Below are 18,804 nucleotides of genomic sequence, written 5' to 3' on the forward strand. Positions count from 1 at the left end.
CTCTGGGTTCTCAGGGCTCCCCGGGCTGTTCCCACCTGAGCCTTTGTGCATCACTACAATGGGAGTTGCTTTCTGCCTGTGCATATTCTAGGGCAGAATCCCCTTCTGTATCTTGCAGTACCAGGCTTATGGTGCAGACCTGGCTCTGTGAATTTTATAGAATGAGTGATTTTCAGTTCAGCTAACCCTATACTCTGTCAAGGTCAAATGAATGCCTGGAGCCAGTCTACCAATGGGCATTTATTAAGCACCTGCCATGTACCCTGACCTGAACCAAGTACACTAGAAGAAATAACTATGAATAGCTATTTGGGGTTGCCTGGTGAGGTTCATGATGACCAGGCCGAGGTCAGCCCAGGGCAATGATCTCTGTGGCCTGGCTATAATTTCTGATCATCTACCACTTTTCCTTCCTCTCCCCCAGCCTCTCAAGCCTCCAGTCTTACCGTCATCCTGCTTTCTTCCACCTTCCTGATTAAACCAATTCAAAAGAAAGGACCCAGCAAACTTGTTTACCAAAGGAACAGAGACTGATCTAAGGAGGTTGATTGTGTCTCCCTACAGGAGGGAGATTATTCTCCTCACTTGATAGATGAGGATCCTTCTACTCTGGGGGAGAGGAATAAAAGGATGGAATCCCAGACTGCCAGTGTGGAATGTGTCCTTGGGAATTCCTGACTTCTCTCTAACTTGAAAGATGAGTGTAGGCTGGAGTCTTTCTAAAGCTCACACAGTAACTGAGCCACAACTAAAACCCAAGTTCTCAGACGGCTGGTTTGTTGGCTTCTTCAATTCAGCATCCTTGTTCCCAAGTCTTGTTGCTAGCAAACCTCAGACCGGGACCCCCAGTTCCAAACTCCATTCTGCTTTTTCTACTCTCACCGCCTCTCCATCTTCGATCTCAGTGAGTTGATTGAAGCACATGACCTTTTCCAGGTGCTGTATGTGACTTTAACCAAATTCCAGTTAGTACAGGTGTTCTAACCCAGTCACATGGCAGAGTCTTCCAGATTGGGTATGATTACTCCTGTATCAAGATGAGGAAACTGGGCAGAGAAAGCTAGTAGCTTCTCCAGCTAATAACTGGTTAGGGTCCGAATGTTGGTGCCCAAGTCCTTCTGCTTCCTCAGTCCATGCGATGCTTTTGGCCTTTGACCAGGGGCGGCATTTCCTCTCCACTCTTGCTTTCTCCAACATTTCTCCTCATGTTCCTCTCCACTTGCCACCCCCCACACACACAACTCACAAAAGCAAAGGCTCTCCTCCCAATTTCCTGATCGAGGGGAATGATTCCTGTTGAACTGTATCTGACCTCCAGCTGAGAGATGAGTCTAAAACCTCTCCTCTCCTTGCCCCACACTCGCTATGGGAGAGGGAGCTCTGGATGGCTGCAGCTTTGGGCCTGGCTTTGTCTTCTCTCATCCTTTTATTAGCTGCCTAATTGGCAGCCCAATTAATCTGCTCATCTGTGAAGGAGGATGGATCAGAATGAGCTACTCCATTTCCAGAAGCCATTCTCTGCCATTCTCTGAGGCAGCGTGGCCAGGCCCTGAGCACAGGCTGGTTCCTTGATGAGGGCTGCTCCGGGAGCAGGGGTCAATTAGTGGACAGATTAAGCAATTATTAGCCCCTAACAAGGGCACCTGGCATCATTACCCTGCCTGTTTACTGGCAAACTGCAGCTTTAATATGAAGACCAACAAATAAATTAGGGCATCTGGTCTACTGCCGCGTTGGTCGAGAAGTAAATGATGTCCAACTGGCTTTCGGCTGCCGATGGATTCTGAGCCCTGGCCTAATGAAAAGCCTGAGATGTCCCTCACTGGTCACAACAGCTTTGGGATGTGCTGTGGAGCCATTTATCATTCCAGGAGCTAAGTGCCTGCCACTGGCCCATGGATTGTTCTTAGTTAACCTGCTGCTTCCTCCTGTCTGTCAAAACATGCTTATCTCCCAGGGCCCAGCTCCAAAGCTTCTTTCTCCTTGATGCCTTTCCTTCTCTCCCCAGCAGGAAAGGAGTTCCATTCTACACTCTGGGAGGGTTGTGCATCCTCCTACCGCTTTCCAGCATTACAGTTATTTCATGGAATGCCAGAGCTCCATTTTGCCTATTGTTTTCCAGGTCTCTGAAGACGGAGTAGAAATGTGGAGAAGGAAAGGGAAGGGTGAGGACTTGGGTTGTTTGTTTCCTCACCCCCTCTCCTGTCAAGGTATGCAGGCTATCACCAGAAGGAAGCCAATGAGGGCAGGCTCAGATTTGCACTTTAGGAAGATGACTTTGGCTGCACCGATGAGGACATGTTCCAAAAGTGGTCACAGTCATTCAGTCCAGATGTGGTGGCCTAGAATAGATGTGCAGCAAAGGGATGGAGATACAGGGCAGATCTGCTAGATTCAAGGAAGAGATCTGGGGACTGCCTGATTGTGGGAGGAGAATCATGGAGAATTCCGCTTTTCTAAATTTGGTGACCTAGAGGCAATTGTTGGTGCCAGAGAGAAGCAGCAAGGACAGCCAGACCCAGAATCTGTGAACAGAGGGTCCTCAAAGTGGGGAAAGGGGCAAAGTTGGGACATCAAAGAAACTTCCCTCTCCTCATGTGACTTTAACCAAATTCCTCCTCCTCTCTCTCTTCTGGTGTGACCACCAGCAACAGGAGGGTTTAGATCCCTGAGACCTTGACCCCATAATCATCCAATCCAATGTCAACACTTAGACATTAGAGAATATCTCTTAATTCATTGTTCAGAGCTATCCTGCCTCTCCCCCATCTCTGTCTGTCAAAATCCGGGCCCTCCAAGGCACAGCTCAAATGCTCTTTTCTTAGACGCCTGCACGGTGCTTTGCAGCAGGACACACGCTCTTCCATCTGCCCAAGGGCTTCAAAATTATGTCTTGAACCGTCTCTTGGAAACAAAGATATAGTTGTAAAATTCACCAGGCAACACCTAATCCATAGCCATATACCCAGAGTGGTTGACAACATAGGCCAAAAATCACCTTTGGAGCTCTTACTGCTTCCAAGCTGAGGAAAATGTGCTCTCACCTTCTTGAAACACTTTGAGGTTAACCCAGATTCTTCTCCTTCCCTAGGGATCATTGACTTCCTCATAAGCCAGCACCCTATTGCCCGTGTCCTACGGGAACACCTGGTCTTCAAGATTGCACCAATGCTCAACCCTGATGGAGTCTACCTGGGCAATTACAGGTGAGGGGCAGGGGAGAATGCTTGGAAGCTGGTAGTCACGGGATGGTGGGATGGAAGCAAGGAGAAAAAGGGGATATATTTTTGAGAAAGAATTTTCAGATTACCCATGAGTTCATTAGAGGAAGTTTCACCCTGGTTTTTGAGAATGTGGCTAATGATCCTTGGATGTTTCATGCATAGCGACCTGAGGTAACTTGCTGGGATTTTCTGGTCAGCTTGCTGGGCCAGGAAGCAGGAGAGCTAGAATCAGTTTGGGCACCCACTTCCATGTAACCTTGGGGAGTTCACTTTCCAGCTACTGGAAAGGGTATAGCTCAGATCAGAACCCAGATTGTTCAATACCCGGCCAGGTCCCTTTTAAATGGCTTCGAGAAACTGAGCATCAGTTTCCTAATAAAGGCAATGATCATGTACCTGACAGGGCACTGGTGAGAATCAAAAGAAATGGTGGCGACAAATGTGCTTTGCAGAATATCCTGTGGGGGTGATAGCAATGACTATTTTGATTCTGTGTTTCTTTTTGGAGAACATTAATGAAGGAGAGTGGCATCCCAGGTCATCTGAGCAGCATTTCTCTCTGATGTGGGCATAGAAGCTCGCCCCACACGCACTCATGCTCTCAGACCTTGAACCCTCTTGCTTCTGGCCGAGCACCATAATTTATAGTCTAAAATTTCACTGCCCAGTGGATCATCTGCCAATAGAACATTGAATCCTCTGAGATAGTATGATTACTCTTATTTGACAACTGAGGCAACAGACTTGCCCAAAGTCACACAGCCAGTGAAACACTATTTATCTAATTTCACCATGCACATTACATATCTTTAGAGCAGATTAGTCCCACAACTTGCAAAATAACATTCAGCCTTGCAGCTTTTGCACGAGAGGCTCTGTCTGACCTGGTGCCTATCTGTCCACCATTCTGCCTCACCTCCCACCCTCCACTCTAATAGCCACTCTAAGCAAAGCCTAGTTCCCTAGACATGTCCTGTTGGTCCCTGATTCCTAACCTTCCTCAAGGCTGCCCTCTGCCCAGAACCTGCTATCCCTTCCTTATCTTATTAACCCTTCTTCACACCACAGCTCATGTCTCCTGTTCTGGAAAGCATTCCCCAAACCTCCAAACAGAATTAGTTACTTCCTCCTCTAAGCACCCACAGGCCTGGTTATTGAACAAGATTTATCCATTGCATGGACTCCACTGGCCTTCAAGCCAGCAGAGAGCAGGGACTGAGCCTTTGTGGTCCTTGTGTCCATGGTGCCTGGCAGCAGGGATCAGCCCACAGTAGATGCTCAAAAACTATTTGATGAACATGAGTGAAGGAAATGGCTGACTTCATTGATAAAGAAACTAAAGGCTACATATGAGATGGGATTTACCCAAGGTCAGCAGTACAGCTCAGATCAGAACCCAGATTGTTCAATACCCGGCCAGGTCCCTTTTAAACAGAGTTGGTTTACTGCTTTCCAAAAGCATGGCAACTGGGTCCAGAGGGGCTTCCCAATACCTCTGGGTGTAAGTTAGAGAGAGCCCATGGGATGCAGGATGCCTTAATTAAAGACAGTTTTGCTTCCTCTCTTAACTGGCTCAAGCGATGGTTCATTAGCGCTGGCAGGTTTTATGGCTTGCTGCAGGCCTGAGAGCAATGCCTTTCCACCTTCCCTGGACAGAGCACAGTGTTCGAGGTAATGGTGGTGGAAAGACCATTTGCTTTATGTTAACATTTCTGTTTAATTACAAGAGCGGCAGTGGTCAGAAAGAGGTCAATGCTGTGCACTCTACAGACTTATTTATGTCATCATCTGCTGTCCAGGGGTAGCACGTGGGGAAGAGGTCTGTGACCTTGACCAAAATGTCTTCCCTCTCTGGGCTTCCGATGGCCACTGGGGTGGTGATGGGGAACTAGACGCTTTCTGTATGTCTTCAAGCTCCAGATTGTCTCATTTGGGGATTTCAGGGTAAAAGAGCTCCAACCATCAGAAATAGTTCTCTACTGAAGTTTAAACCCCCAACGTTTTCCTAGTGAGAGTATGTGTTTCTCGTTATAAGAGCTGGAGCAAATCTCTAACCACAGGCATTAATCCTGTTGCTAAAACAGCTCTGAGTTGCAACATAGAGTCTGTCAATCATGAGAATTCAGTACTAAAGATTTGGAGAGGGCGCCTGGGTGGCTCAGTTAGTTAAGCGACTGCCTTCAGCTCAGGTCATGACCCTGGAGTCCCTGGATCGAGTCCCTGGATCAAGTCCCGCATCGGGCTCCCTGCTCGGCAGGGAGCCTGCTTCTCCTTCTGACCCTCCCCCCTCTCATGTGCTCTCTCTCTCTCATTCTCTCTGTCTCAAATAAATAAATAAAATCTTTAAAAAAAAAAAAAAAAGATTTGGAGAAGGTGAAAAATAATAATAAAGACTCAGGATTGAGAGCTTCAAGGTGCCTTAGAGGTGCTCCAGGCCAGCCCTCCCTGACTACAGCAGCATGTCCCATGCCTGGAGGGACTTGCCTAGGCATTGTAGGGGAGAAAGGAGTTTGGAGTTTGAGCGAGTTTGGGAAACACAGAGTTAAGCGAAATTAAATGTGTTCTTTTACAATAAGATCTTTTAGTTTTGAATATGCTAATCAATAGGAATCTCAAGAGGGGAATATAGTACCTGGTGTTTCCCAAAGATGAGTCAAGGAACCCTTTTCCTATACAGCTTGTTTCCCCCTCCATCCTTTACGCCCTCTACCCCCTCCACCCTCCCCCAGCCCCCAGTGGTATTAAACTCATTTTGGGAAATACCACTCCAAGAATTCTGCTTGCCCACCCGGTGCCGTGTCAAGCACTCGTACACTTATCTCATTTAATCCCCACACAAGTTTGCGAAGGAGGGTGTTTGCTGAGATTTCTCTGCTTGCAAATAATGAAAATCTACTCCAGTTAGCTTGAGGACCAAAGGAAAGGTGGGAGGGTGGGAGGGAGGAGCAAAGGAAGCAAGGAAGGGATTTGGGGAGGGAGGGAAGGAAAGTTGTCAGAATTCCAGGGCAGTGAATAGCACCAGACCTCAGAGGAACTCATCACATTGCTGGAAACAGGTTGGAACACAGACAGCCAGGTCGCCACCTCTCTCCTGCTCTCTTTCCCTCCCAACAGCCCCTCAGGATGTGCAGTCTCTCGAGCCTCAGGAAAGTGAAATAATCTGCCCTAGGTCGTGTGGCCTGTGAGGAGCAGCCCGGGAAGCAGGCCTACCCCAGACATGCCAGACCCTGTGTGAAGAATGAGACACAGGCCTGCCCTCATGGCCAGGGACCTGCTGCTCCTCCTGCCCACCCCCCCTCCCGTTCCTTCTTCTACATTAAAGAGACCTGTATTCCAATCTAGGAAGGAAAGGCAGGAGATTTCCCAGGTTTAATCACGCACAACTTGTATTTAATAAGACAAGTACCTATACTCTGGAATTTATAATAAAATAGCATTTAAGCGCAGCCGATGGCCACTGCGGCATGACAGATCATGCTCTTTGTGCGGAAGGCAGGAGCATTTGCTAACCTGACTCCCGGATCTGCGCCTGGACCCTGGCCTCCGGGAGGAGTCGGGAGGGCCTTGGCTGGTTATAGGTGCGCCAGCATGCTCCCTGGGAGCCCGCGGCAGGCCTGAGATGACATCACAGCAGACCGCAATGATGCTATGGCATGGGACAGTGACGCTGGGCAGCTGCACGCTCTGCCTCACTCACTCTACCCTAACTACGCGGGCCTCTTTTCAGCTCAGTCTGAGGCTTAATGCCAACCCATAGGCCTCTCTGGGCACCTGCAGCACCCTTGCCTAGCCCTTGCCCCAGTTGGTAACCGTGTGGGTATTCATGTAACTGTTTAAGGACGATCTCCATCTCTAGACAGCAGACTCCATGAAGTCAGGACGTTGTCCACCTCTGTCCCCAAAGTCTGGCAGAGCGCCCAGCATGGAATGGGCCTCTGATCGGTATTTTCGGGGGGTGGGGCGTGGATAAATAAACTCAGCGGCGGGGTTTAGTAACAGTGCCGTGGCTTGGAGCTACAGTTTCTAGTGCAGAGGAGCTCTGGCCGCATGCCTCCCCTCCCAACACTTTACTTACACCTACAGGGCCTCCTAAACCCGCTTGTCTCGATCTTACCCTGGTGTGGCACGGCTACCACGATTGGCTGCCATTATGATTTAGCAGACTCTGGGTGCACAGCCACGTGTTGTTACTGTATGGACATTACACGTTTAAAGGCACTTACAAGCCACATTTGATCTTTACAACAACTCTTTGAGAAAGGAAAGTCAGTTTTTATTATATTATTTTGAGCAAAGGGGAAACTGAGGCTGTGAAGGTGAAGAGCCAGGTTCAAAGTCACATTATATATCCAGGGACTCTCCGCATCCCCAGACACGGCCTTTGTCTTACAAGCTGGAGCTGGAAGCAGAGAACGGCACTCTAACGTTCCACACCCTCCTGAGCTTTCTTGTCCTTGGGCGAGACACTCCACTCCCCTGGCCTCAGTTTCCGTCCTCCCCCCTTGGAAGAGGAAAATGAGGTGGAAGTCATCTTCTGCCATTTAGTAGTAGCACTGGGGAGAGGCTCTATCAAAAATGGTGTGGCTACACCATGGTTGAACTTGCCGACATTATACCGTGTGAACCAAGCCAGTCACAAAAAGACAAATACTGTATGATTCCACTTATATGACGTACTTAGAATGGTCAAAATCACAGAAAGTAGAATGATGGTTACCAAGGGCTAAAGGGAAGGGGGAATGGGGAGTCAGGGTTTAGTGGGTACAGAGTTTCAGGTTGACAAGATAAAAAGGGCTTTGGAGATGGACAGTGGTGATAGCATGGCATTAGGAATGAACGTAATACCACTGAACTGTACACTTAGAAATGATTAAGAGGGTAAATTGTATGTTATGTGTATTTTACCACAATAAAAAAATAAGAATGGTACCCTTACTGATGCCATGTGAGTAACTTCAGACGGTTCTAGGGGGTCTGCGGCCTAGAGGTCTTGAGGGATGAATCCTGTAACTTCAGGTATTACAGAGCCAAGAAGCTGCAAGGCAGCTCCCAGTCGGAAGGCCACTGGGGGTCGGGGGTGATGGGCTGAGTCGGTCTACAGTCGAGTCGGTGGGTTGGCAGTTCTCAGTGTCCTGCATCAGACGTGGCTGCCCACACACGCTGTCTCGGCCGCCGCCTCCTCCCCATCACTCCCTCGGCAGAGCAGACAGCCCCACCCCTCCCCATACCCCACTGCGATTGATTCCTTCCGAGCGTGTGTAATGCACGAGTTGCCTTGCATTTGAAAAAGAGACTTTCCATCTCCATATGACAATATGAAACTCTGTGTTGGGTTTGCATTTCTTAATTAGGTGCTTGTCGTTGTGTATTCCATAGAGCCACGTATAAGTAAACAGTCATAGACCTTGGAATAAATTTATTGGTTTTATTTATGTTTCTGGGCATAAAAATCTATAATTACCAGGTACAGCCTCAGTATAACTGGTATTTAATGACAATTACTTTTTGTTACCATAGAAATGAGTCCAAAGTAGTTACCCATAATTTCTCATTTCCCAAACCTCACACATGCTGAATTGCAATATTACCATAGTAATTGCCTATTAGTCATCATAAAATACGCAGTTACCCAAAAGATAGCAGGATGCTATGAAATTTCTCATCTTCAGAAAACCTCAGTGCTTCTTGGGAGCGTGGAGGTGGGGGAGAGCCACAGACCCCTCGGGGTGGCACAGAAATGATCCAGCTTTATAACATGGCACCATAGCCCCCGCGGTGGAAATGCACGGCCCTCCTATCGGTGGACCCGCACCACATCGTGTCTCCTGGCCCTGGTGATCCTCACGTAGCCAAGGATGCTCCGGTGCAGTAAATCCAATTTAACTAAGGTTTATTGAGGGCCTGCTGAGTGTCAGGCCCTGCGCTGGGCCTTAGGGAAGCAGATGGAAATCAGAGGCAGCCTTTGCCAATGAAAAGCCGTGTTTGTATTAGAGGGGTGCGCGTGTGAGGCCACAGAGGCCAACTAATAGCACTAATGTCTAAGTGCCGACTAACTATGCATTAGAGAGAGCATCTCATTTAACACTAGCAACAGCCCTGGGATGGGGGCAGTGGTAGAGCCCATCTTTCTCATACTAAACATTTTTATGTCATAAAACTGAATACACTGGAACTAAAGAACACAGTAGGAAAATACTTAATCAATATATGAGGAATTACTGAAATCCATAAGAAAATCTTGAATAACTTATGAGAAAACTAAAGGACAGCTAAAGTTAATTCACAAGGAAATTTTTAAAAAGTGGTCAAAAACTGGAGAAAGAATTTTATGCGATTGTATTGAGTGTAGTGGATATACAATATTATATCAGTTTCAGGTGGACTACACAGTGATTCGACAATTCTATATATTATTCGGCGTTCTGTGTAAGTGTAGTCACCGTCTGTCCACATACGTTATTACAAATTATTAACTATATTCCCGATGCTGCACTTTTCATCTCCAGGACTTGTTTATTTTACAACTGGAATTTTGCTCCCCTCAATCCCCTTCACCTATTTTGCCCATCCCCTATGTCATCAACCACTAATTTGTTCTCTGTATTGATGAGTCTATTTCTATAGCTCCATTTTAAATACAGAAGGAAGTAGAGGTACAGAGGCAGAAAGGAACTTGCCGTGGGCCCCCCCCCCAGCAGGAAGGGTCAGAGCTGGTTTATGAATCTAGGCAAGTTGACCCTAGCCTCCTACAGATTTCACCTCCAGCTGCACGGTGTCCTGAAATCAGGCAGTGCCTCCCTCTAACTGGCAGTGATGAGGGAGTGTTCTCGAAGGATGGAAGATATATAGGAATTCACCAGACACAGACAGTAAAAAGGAGATTGGCACAGCAAAACGTCATTAAGCACAGCAGAGGCTAATACCAGGCAAGGTATTTCCAACACACACACACACACACACACACGCACACACGGACAGGCATCATAACTGGCTGACCTTGCCTACCCCGACATCCAAAGGAGGAAACATTTTAAACTTTCCAAAATGGAATAGAACATACAATTAGCTACATAAAATGTAAAGTGCATGTCAGTATTCTCTTTGTTCTTTGACTGGTGTAAACCCTCTCATGCTCTCTGTCTCTCATTCTCTCTCTCTCAAATAAATAAATAAAATCTTTAAAAAAAGGGGGGCTTCCCCTCTTTCCTATAAAAAAAAAAACAACTGCACTTTTTATCACGCCAGAAATGGAAACCAAAGACCCATTGCAAGGATCACCTCACCAAGAGGTCTGCCACCCTCTTCTCACTGTGCCTCCTTCCCCATCCTGGCCATACTCCCTGTCCTCAGGGTCTCTGTCACAGTGCCGTCAGCCTTGGTGTAGGAGGGGAGCTGAGACCTCCAGTCCAGCACTCTACCCAGGGCCGGGATCCCCTCAGTAGTCTACCAGAGCAATAGCCAGGCCCCCCTCTTCTTGTCCACCTCCAGGCCTGGGTGGCTCCCGCCCTTCTAAAGCATCACCAAGCTACCAGCTTGGACTGTTAGAGAGGGTTGGGATTCAGGCTAAACCTGCCAGCCCATCCCTTCTGCTTTACCCCCGAAGGATTATTCTGTTTTAGTCTATCTTTTACATGGTAGCTCTTTAGCTGTCTGAAGACCATGTGTCCCCTCACTTCCCCACTCTCCAGTCCAACCACTACCATCTCCTGTCCCCCAGGCTGGACATGCCCCAGAACCTTGTACCTTTTCACATGCAATCTGACGTCCATTCCCCTCCCTTTCCTTCCTGCTGTCTTCTGAACATGCTCCAGATGTTTGTCATTGTCTGTCTTCAAGGCCTAGTGTCCAGGACTGAACAGTTATGATGATGACGATGACGAAGGTGACAATGGTGGTGGTGAATAGTCGACATCTATGGAACCTCGGGGCCCACCACCGTTCGAGGCATTCTGCATGTATTCCACTTAATCCTCAGAACATCTCTATCATTATTCTCATTTCACAGATGAGGAAACTGAGGCATAGATAGATTAGCAAAGTCCCTTAAGTTCATAGAGCTAGCTAGTGGAGCAGGAGTAGGAAGGGACGATCACAGGCCTAATTCTGGGGACATACTTCTGAGGCAGCCTGCACACACATTGCTCCCCGACATTCTGGGGGCGTACCTCTCCTGATACAGCCTGCACACATGTTGCTTCCTGACATTGAGCTCTCCTCAACCTACATGTCTCCACTTGTATTTCTGCTAAGTCAACTCCCCTGGCTTTCCCTAGAGCCTTACAAGAAGCCTGTGGCATGGAGACAGGGTAGGAATCACTCTCTCTCTTTGAACAAAGAAGAAACCGAGCCACAGAGAGGCTAAGTAACTTGCTCAAGGTCACACAGTGAGCGAGCCACGTGGTTAGTCAAGATGAAGTGCAAGTGACAACGGGGGCCAGACAGCCTCACCTCCCAGAAGCCCTCTCCTGCTTTATGTAACCTGAGCGATGTTTCTAAGGAGGCTGAAAGGACATTGGGGCTGGCAGTGTAATTAGGTGTCTAACCCACAAGTGCACACGGCCAAAACCAATTATTCAAATGAGCTTCGCAGCCAGGTTCCACAGAAAAGGCCAGATGGCTAGATGTCTGTGGAGGCAGCCCCCCATCTCTGTCCCTGCAAGCAGCTGAATAGCGTTTCAAAGTTAGAGTTGATAGCAAGTTGAATTTAATAATTGGTTCTACAGCAAAGACAGGCCTCTGAGGAGACCGTAACCCAGAACGAGTGGCTGGGGAGTCTGGAGGAGCAAAACAATAGAATCAAGAACTTTTGTCATTTCTGGTCTTAGTTCCTAAACCACTGCTTGAAGAGTGTTAGTTCTCTGTGTAAAATCCTCCCGAGGCTCCCTGTTGGCCATCAGCAACCTAATCTCTGTAGCCTGGTATTCAAGCATGCGCAGTGTCCAGGAACTTCCTTCTCGGGTTCATCTCCCACTGCCCACCTTGCTCCTGCCCTAACACCCTCCATCCGCTCTTCTCGCCTTCCTGGGCCCTTTGCAGGGCCCTAAACTGGCCCACTCTTGCTCACACCCGTGCCTTTGCTGGTAGTCTGCCTCTGCTTCAGAAGCCTTTCAACTCAATCATTTCTTCTCCCTCTTCTTTATTTCTCATCCTCCTTCCTCCCCACCCACCACTTCTTTCCCTCAGGCCTTCACACAGCACACACTTGGTACTGGGCACTGGGGAACTGAGGTGGGCTTTGCCCTGTGCTTGCCCTCAAGAAGGAGGTGTTGTATGAGACGAGCCTTGAGGGGTGAGGGGGAGTTAGCCAGGGGAAGAGATTGGCAGGCAGCACGTTCTAAAACAAAGGAATGATGTTAAACAACAACAGTGTTGATAACAAAACAAACATTAATTGAACTTATGCAAGCTACCGGGCCCTATTGTAAGTGTTTTTACATATTATTTCCACTGAAGATGGAACTCATCATATGCCTGCTCCCACTCCCCCCACTACTCCCACCAGTTTAGAAGAGGGTAGAAGGATCAGAAAGGTAGGGGTCAAAATTAGCTTGATTATTGGTAAAAGCAGGATTTGGGAGGCATGCTTTATCTCTGTGGCTAAAATTGGCCTCCTTCTACTTCACCCCAAAGTTCAACTTTGCCACCAGCCCCAAGCCAAGCAGGAAGTGAGTTGCCTCTCAGAAGGCACAGCACATGACGGAGGAGGCCAGAATGGACCCTCCCAGTGGGGTCACAGATCTCAGCAAGTCTTGCCTGGAGGGGCTGGGCCAACAGGCTCTGCCCCTTTTCTTAAGTGGACCAATCAGATCAGTTTCACCACCTCCCTCTGGGAAGAGGAAACAAGGGGATCGAGAGGAAGAGCCATTCTCTTACTGCTGCACTAAGAGTCCCTGTTGGGATTGAACTGGCAGCTTCCTCCTAACAACCCCATGAACCTGTAATGTAGGTTCTTGTAATATCCTCATATTACAGACAAGGAACTTGATGCGCACAGAGTGGTTAAATAACTTGCCCAAGGTCCTGCGATAGTAGGAAATCCAGGAGTCAAAACCAGGGAGCTGCCTGGAGCCCTAGTGCCTAGCCTCAGCCTTGCCGCCTGAGCCTTGGGGAATGGCAAGTGGTCTGACATGGCCCTTGTGCATGGTCAGAGCTAGAGACCGCAGTGTAGGTTCACGCACTGCACAAAGGCACCAGCTAAGAAGGCAGGTGGAGGCTGGCATGCAGCCCAGGCCTGATCAGCCTTGGGACTTGGAGGAATTACGTCAGCCCACAGGAGGGGACACCTTTTTGCAATTAGTTCATAGGATGTAACATGTGTGAGCCTTGCGTGGTATACAGGTTAGGGACATGGTTGAAGAAGCTGGAGGAATAAGTGGGGACCAGTTTGTGGAAGACCCTGACAGTCCTACCAAGATCAAACTGTAAGACCAGTTAACATATGTGTAGCCGTGATCTCAAACTAGGCAGTGTCTCCCCAACATTTTCCATGACTGATCTCATTTAATCCTTGAAACAACCCTCTGCGGTAAGCGAGATCCACATTGCCCAGATGAGGGCTGAGGCACAGAGAGCCCACACAGCTAAGATGGGGCCAAGGCCAAGATCTTATCCAGGCAGTGTGGCTCCAGAGTCCACACTGCCATCTAAGCGACTTCTCAGGCTTAGACAAGGTGGGCAGCGGTCTCACTGGCTCCCGGAGCTTGTGAGGACCTAAAGGACTTTTCTTCTCTTTTGTGTTTCCTTTGCCCTTTCTCACTTAAGAAGTTGAAATAGATGATTCCTAGACCCAAGGGCCAGGGCACTCCTTTAGAAAATGTTCCCCCTTGGGCCTTGTTAAATGGTTCTTTTTACTCCTTGTCAGTGTTGTTATTGAGGGAAAATAATCTTGGTCCTGGAATGAACTTCCAATGCTACTCTTACATAGCTATGTGGTCTTGGCCTCCATTTCCCTGTCTTTGAGACGTGGGAATTGGGTTTTATGAAATCTTGGGTCCTTTCGGCTGGTGATTCTCAGGATTGTCCTAAGTCACCATGTGGAAATTCTGCCCTCCCCACCAAGCCTGATGTTGCTGCCAGGCAGGAGACAGGATGGAAGGAGACTGAAACCCCAGAGCACGTGCTCTCCGTGGGAAGGGAAAAGGCACTCCAACAAAGCTTCTTGTCCACTAGCCGTAAGTTCTGGGAGAAAGGACTCAGGAATTTCAAGGTTAAAGATGATCCCTTTTCCAGGTATGGTCTGAGTACTCCCTTCCCCCAACCCCACCACCTTGCCAGAAAGGCCACCATCCAGGCCACCATTCCAGGGTCAAGATCTTGCTGACCCTTGGAGGTGGGAAGTTCTACCTCATCTTAGCTCTGCTATGGGCCTTGGGAATGTCCAGGGCCTCCTCACATGTACATGCAGTACATGCTCCTGGTCAAGGGGCCAGGCTGGCTGGGACTGCCCCCAACCCCACAGCTAGCCAGAGCAGGTGTACGTCACCCACTCAGAAGGGGCACCTGTTTCTAGCTTGGAGGGGCGCACATTTGCATGAAGGTACTTTACATGTTAGCCCCCATTTGAGACCTAGTTTCCTCATTTATTTATTTATTTTTTTTAAGATTTTATTTATTTATTTGAGACAGAGAGAATGAGAGAGAGAGAGCACATGAGAGGGGGGAGGGTCAGAGGGAGAAGCAGGCTCCCTGCCGAGCAGGGAGCCCGATGCGGGACTCGATCCAGGGACTCCAGGATCATGACCTGAGCCGAAAGCAGTCGCTTAACCAACTGAGCCACCCAGGCTCCCCTCATTTATTTTTTTTAAGATTTTATTCATTTATCTGAGAGAGAGAGAGAGCGAGAACGAGCAGGGGAAGGGACAGAGGGACAAGCAGACTCCCCACATAGAGGGGAGCCTGATGCAGGGCTTGATTCCAGGACCCTGAGACCATGACCTGAGCCAAAGTCAGATGCTTAATCAGGTGAGCCACCCAGGCACCCCTCAGTTTCCCCATTTAAAAATTAAGGGTGTTGCGTACAACCCTCACCTCACATGAGTCCTCTCAATTGGATGCTGACCTGACTCCCAGGACTGCTAAGAGAAAGTGTTGGCTAAGAACATGGGCTTTAGAGCTAGCAGAGTGGGTTCAAGTCTTGCTTCTCTCACTTGTCCTTGCTGGGCTACAGACAAATTACTTAAGCTTTCTGAGCCTCTAATTATACAGTCTAATGGAGAGCTGGCTGTGTGCCTAACGGAAAACTCAGTGGCAAATGAAATAGATTCAGTTCCTGCCTTCCTGGTGCTTTCAGGTCTTTGAACAAAACCCATGAATTTGTCCAAGGTCACAAAACTACTCAGTGGTAGATCTGGGACTCAAACCCAAGTCCTTCTGACTTAGAACCTATGGTCTTGTCCTTTTTCTTTTTTAAGATTTCACTTATTTATTTCAGAGAGAGAGAGAGCACGAGCGGGAGGGGCAGAGGGAGAGTGAGAATCTCACTCACTGAGCATGGAGCCCGAAGTGGGGCTTAATCTCAAAACCCATGAAATCATGACCTGAGGGGAAACCAAGAGCCAGATGCTCAACCGACTGAGTCACCCGGGCGCCCCACTATGTTCTATCCATTCTCCTCTTTGCCTTTACTGCCCAGATTGCATCCTTGTTGTGATAGTCTAAGAGAGAATGTGAGGGAAATGCTTTAAATATTCTGGGAGTGGTGATGTGGAGCAGATGTGTTGTAATTATCCCTTATGTTTGGGACAAAGGACACTGCCCGCCCTCCTCCATCTCCACCATAGTAGAGCCCACCCCACCTGCTAAGCATTTTGCAGGAGCTATTGATGACAGACTGTCTGGCATTCTGACACTGGCCAATCAATAGAGCTAGAGGGTACCTCAGGCCAAGGGCAATTGAATCCCAACTTTTAGTGGCATTAAATAAAGCAATATTTATTTTGCTTTTGGTGCAAATATACTTAATCCAATCTAGCTCATTGGTAATGCTGAAAAACTGCTGCGTTTGAGAGACAATTGCATGTGTGCCTCATCCATCTCTGCCTGTCAATGCCACCCTTCCAGAAGCACACAGCCCCACAGTGCTCAGATGAGATTGATCTGAAGTCACCAAGCTGTCTTCTTCTCTATCCTTTAGAAGAGATGAAAAGGAAATCATAAGGAGGGAAATTAAAATCATTGCTCTCATTCTAACTGCCATTATTGCAACAAGGATGGGCATGATGCCCTTCACAAGATGGAGCTATTTACTTGCCATTTGAATAATGTTCTCTGGAGCCATTGTGTCTCTGCCATTGTGCAGAGGAGGAAGAGACCAGTAAAGGAAGAGCAGACAGGAGTAGCTGAGGGTCTCTTTCATAGATGCCACAGCCTCAAAAAAAAATCACTGGACACCATCCTGGCATTGATAAGATCTTGGTTCAAATCCCTGATCTATATCCTAGTAGTTGTCAAGTGATGTTCTAAAGTCAAATCTCTCTTGGATTTTATTTGCTCATTTATAAAATGAGGATTTTTAAAAATATTTATTTGAGAGACAGAGAGAGATCATGAGCAGGGGAGAGTGGCAGAGGGAGAAGCAGACTCCCCATTGAGCAGGAAGCCCAATGCAGGACTCAATCCCAGGACCCTAGGATCATGACCTGAGCCAAGGACAGACACTTAACTGACTGAGCCACCCAGGCACCCTAAAATGAGGATTAATAATACCTATCTTATTTGGCTATTGTGAAAATGTCTAGCATGTAGCAGGTACTTAAATACTTTTCAAAAAATGTCTTCTTCAAGGAATTACCTAAACTTTGTTTGCACATATTCAGGGTATTTGTTCATACACTTGTTCATTCACTCATTCATTCAGTAGATATAATGAACCTTCTCTGCACCTGGGTCTGTAGTAGATAAGTTGGGGGGGGGTGGCGCAAGGTGACACAAACATAATCCCTGCCCCCATTGGGCTCGCAGTTTGGAAGAAGAAACAAAAGATAGTCAAGATTATCTCCAATTCAAGAGAATGAAAGTATATATTTTGTAGTTACCTATAAATTTGACTTCCATAAAATTGGATTTTCTAGAATGATCCTAATGTCAAATATTGTGTCTCATTATTACCATAAAGAGTTCCATTCATGTCAGAACATGGGTCCTGACTTTGAGCTCAAACAGAGATTTCATCTCAAAAATAAATTACAGAATAGAAGAGCACCAAGGAGACAGAGATCCAGAGCAGAGACCCAGGATTTCATACTCAGTGACTCTAAACTGGCAATCATAGTATGAGAGCCTGGCATCTGGAGATCACCTTGTCTATTTCTCTGTTTTTAGGCAGATGATTTGGGTCCTGAAACCACTAACAAAATGCATCAGCCCTGCCTTCCTGGTGCTTCTAGCCTAGCTAGAGACACAAACATAATACACTAGTGGCCTGTTAAAAATATGTGTAACTTCCAACAATTCTCACTTCGCTGAACTTTGCACACCCTTGCCTGCTCTCTGAGGCCTTGACTTTGGCAAATTCCCATCCCTTCAAAGTTCAGAACAACTTGAGAACTCCTAGAGGCAAAGATTGGGTCCCATGAAAATATCAAATGTTGAAAAATGCATGCAGTTAACATTAAGATATTGGTAACCCTTAACTATTTGGTGTTTCTTTTTAAAACTGTCAATCCTTGGGACGCCTGGGTGGCTCAGTTGGTTAAGCGACTGCCTTCGGCTCAGGTCATGATCCTGGAATTCCGGGATCGAGTCCTGCATTGGGCTCCCTGCTCGGCAGGGAGTCTGCTTCTCCCTCTGACCCTCCCCCTTCTCATGCTCTCTCTCTATCTCATTCTCTCTCAAATAAATAAATAAAATCTTTAAAAAAAAACAACAACAACTGTCAATCCTTTCCCTAGAATATCGGTATTTTAACTTTATCGGAAATGTGTGCTTCCTCCAAGTCCCTAACTTTGGGGATAAATCCCAATTAGTGATGCTTTAAAATCATATAATGATATTTATAGCAGCATTATTCACAATAGCCAAGATATGGAAGCAGCTCACACGTCCACTGATGGATAGATGGATAAAGAAGATGTGGTGTATATTTATACAATGGAATATTATTCAGCCATAAAAAAGAATGAAACTTGCCATTTGCAACAACATGGGATGGAGTTAGAGAGTATAATACCAAGTGAAATAAGTCAGTTGGAGAAAGACAAATACCATATGACCTCACTTAATATGTAGAATTTAAGAAACAAAACAAACAAGCAAAGGGGAAAAAAAGAGACAAACCAAGAAACAGACTTTTATTTATACAGAACAAGAGGGCAGGCAGGTGGGGGGATGGGGACTAAGGAGTGCACTTGTTGTGATGAGCACCGGGTGATATATGGAAGTGTTGAATCACTATGTTGTACACCTGACACTAATATGTTAACTAATTGGAATTAAAATAAAAACTTAAAAAGTAAAAAAACAAAAAACACCCAACAACATATAATGAGTGAGCTGGGAGAGACCGTCCTGAGTGAAGTATAACCCTCTCGTTTTACAAAGAAGAGCATGGAGCCCAGGGAGGGGAAGTGACTATCTCAAGATG

The 18,804-nt window shown here is 47.2% G+C and overlaps 1 protein-coding gene across 1 annotated transcript in view; it reads left to right on the plus strand.

Annotated features, from left to right (window-relative positions):
* The window catches only part of BEND5 (BEN domain containing 5), a 237,321-nt gene that overhangs the window by 123,535 nt on the left and 94,982 nt on the right, over positions 1–18,804 (plus strand). The window contains exon 5 of the mRNA XM_035018600.1: positions 3,092–3,206. Within this exon, the coding sequence (XP_034874491.1) occupies positions 3,092–3,206 (115 nt within the window). The remainder of the gene's footprint in view (positions 1–3,091; positions 3,207–18,804) is intronic.

Source organism: Mirounga leonina, unplaced genomic scaffold, assembly GCF_011800145.1.
Source record: "Mirounga leonina isolate KUSES-001 unplaced genomic scaffold, KU_Mleo_1.0 Mir_173, whole genome shotgun sequence".
Lineage (NCBI taxonomy): Eukaryota > Metazoa > Chordata > Mammalia > Carnivora > Phocidae > Mirounga > Mirounga leonina.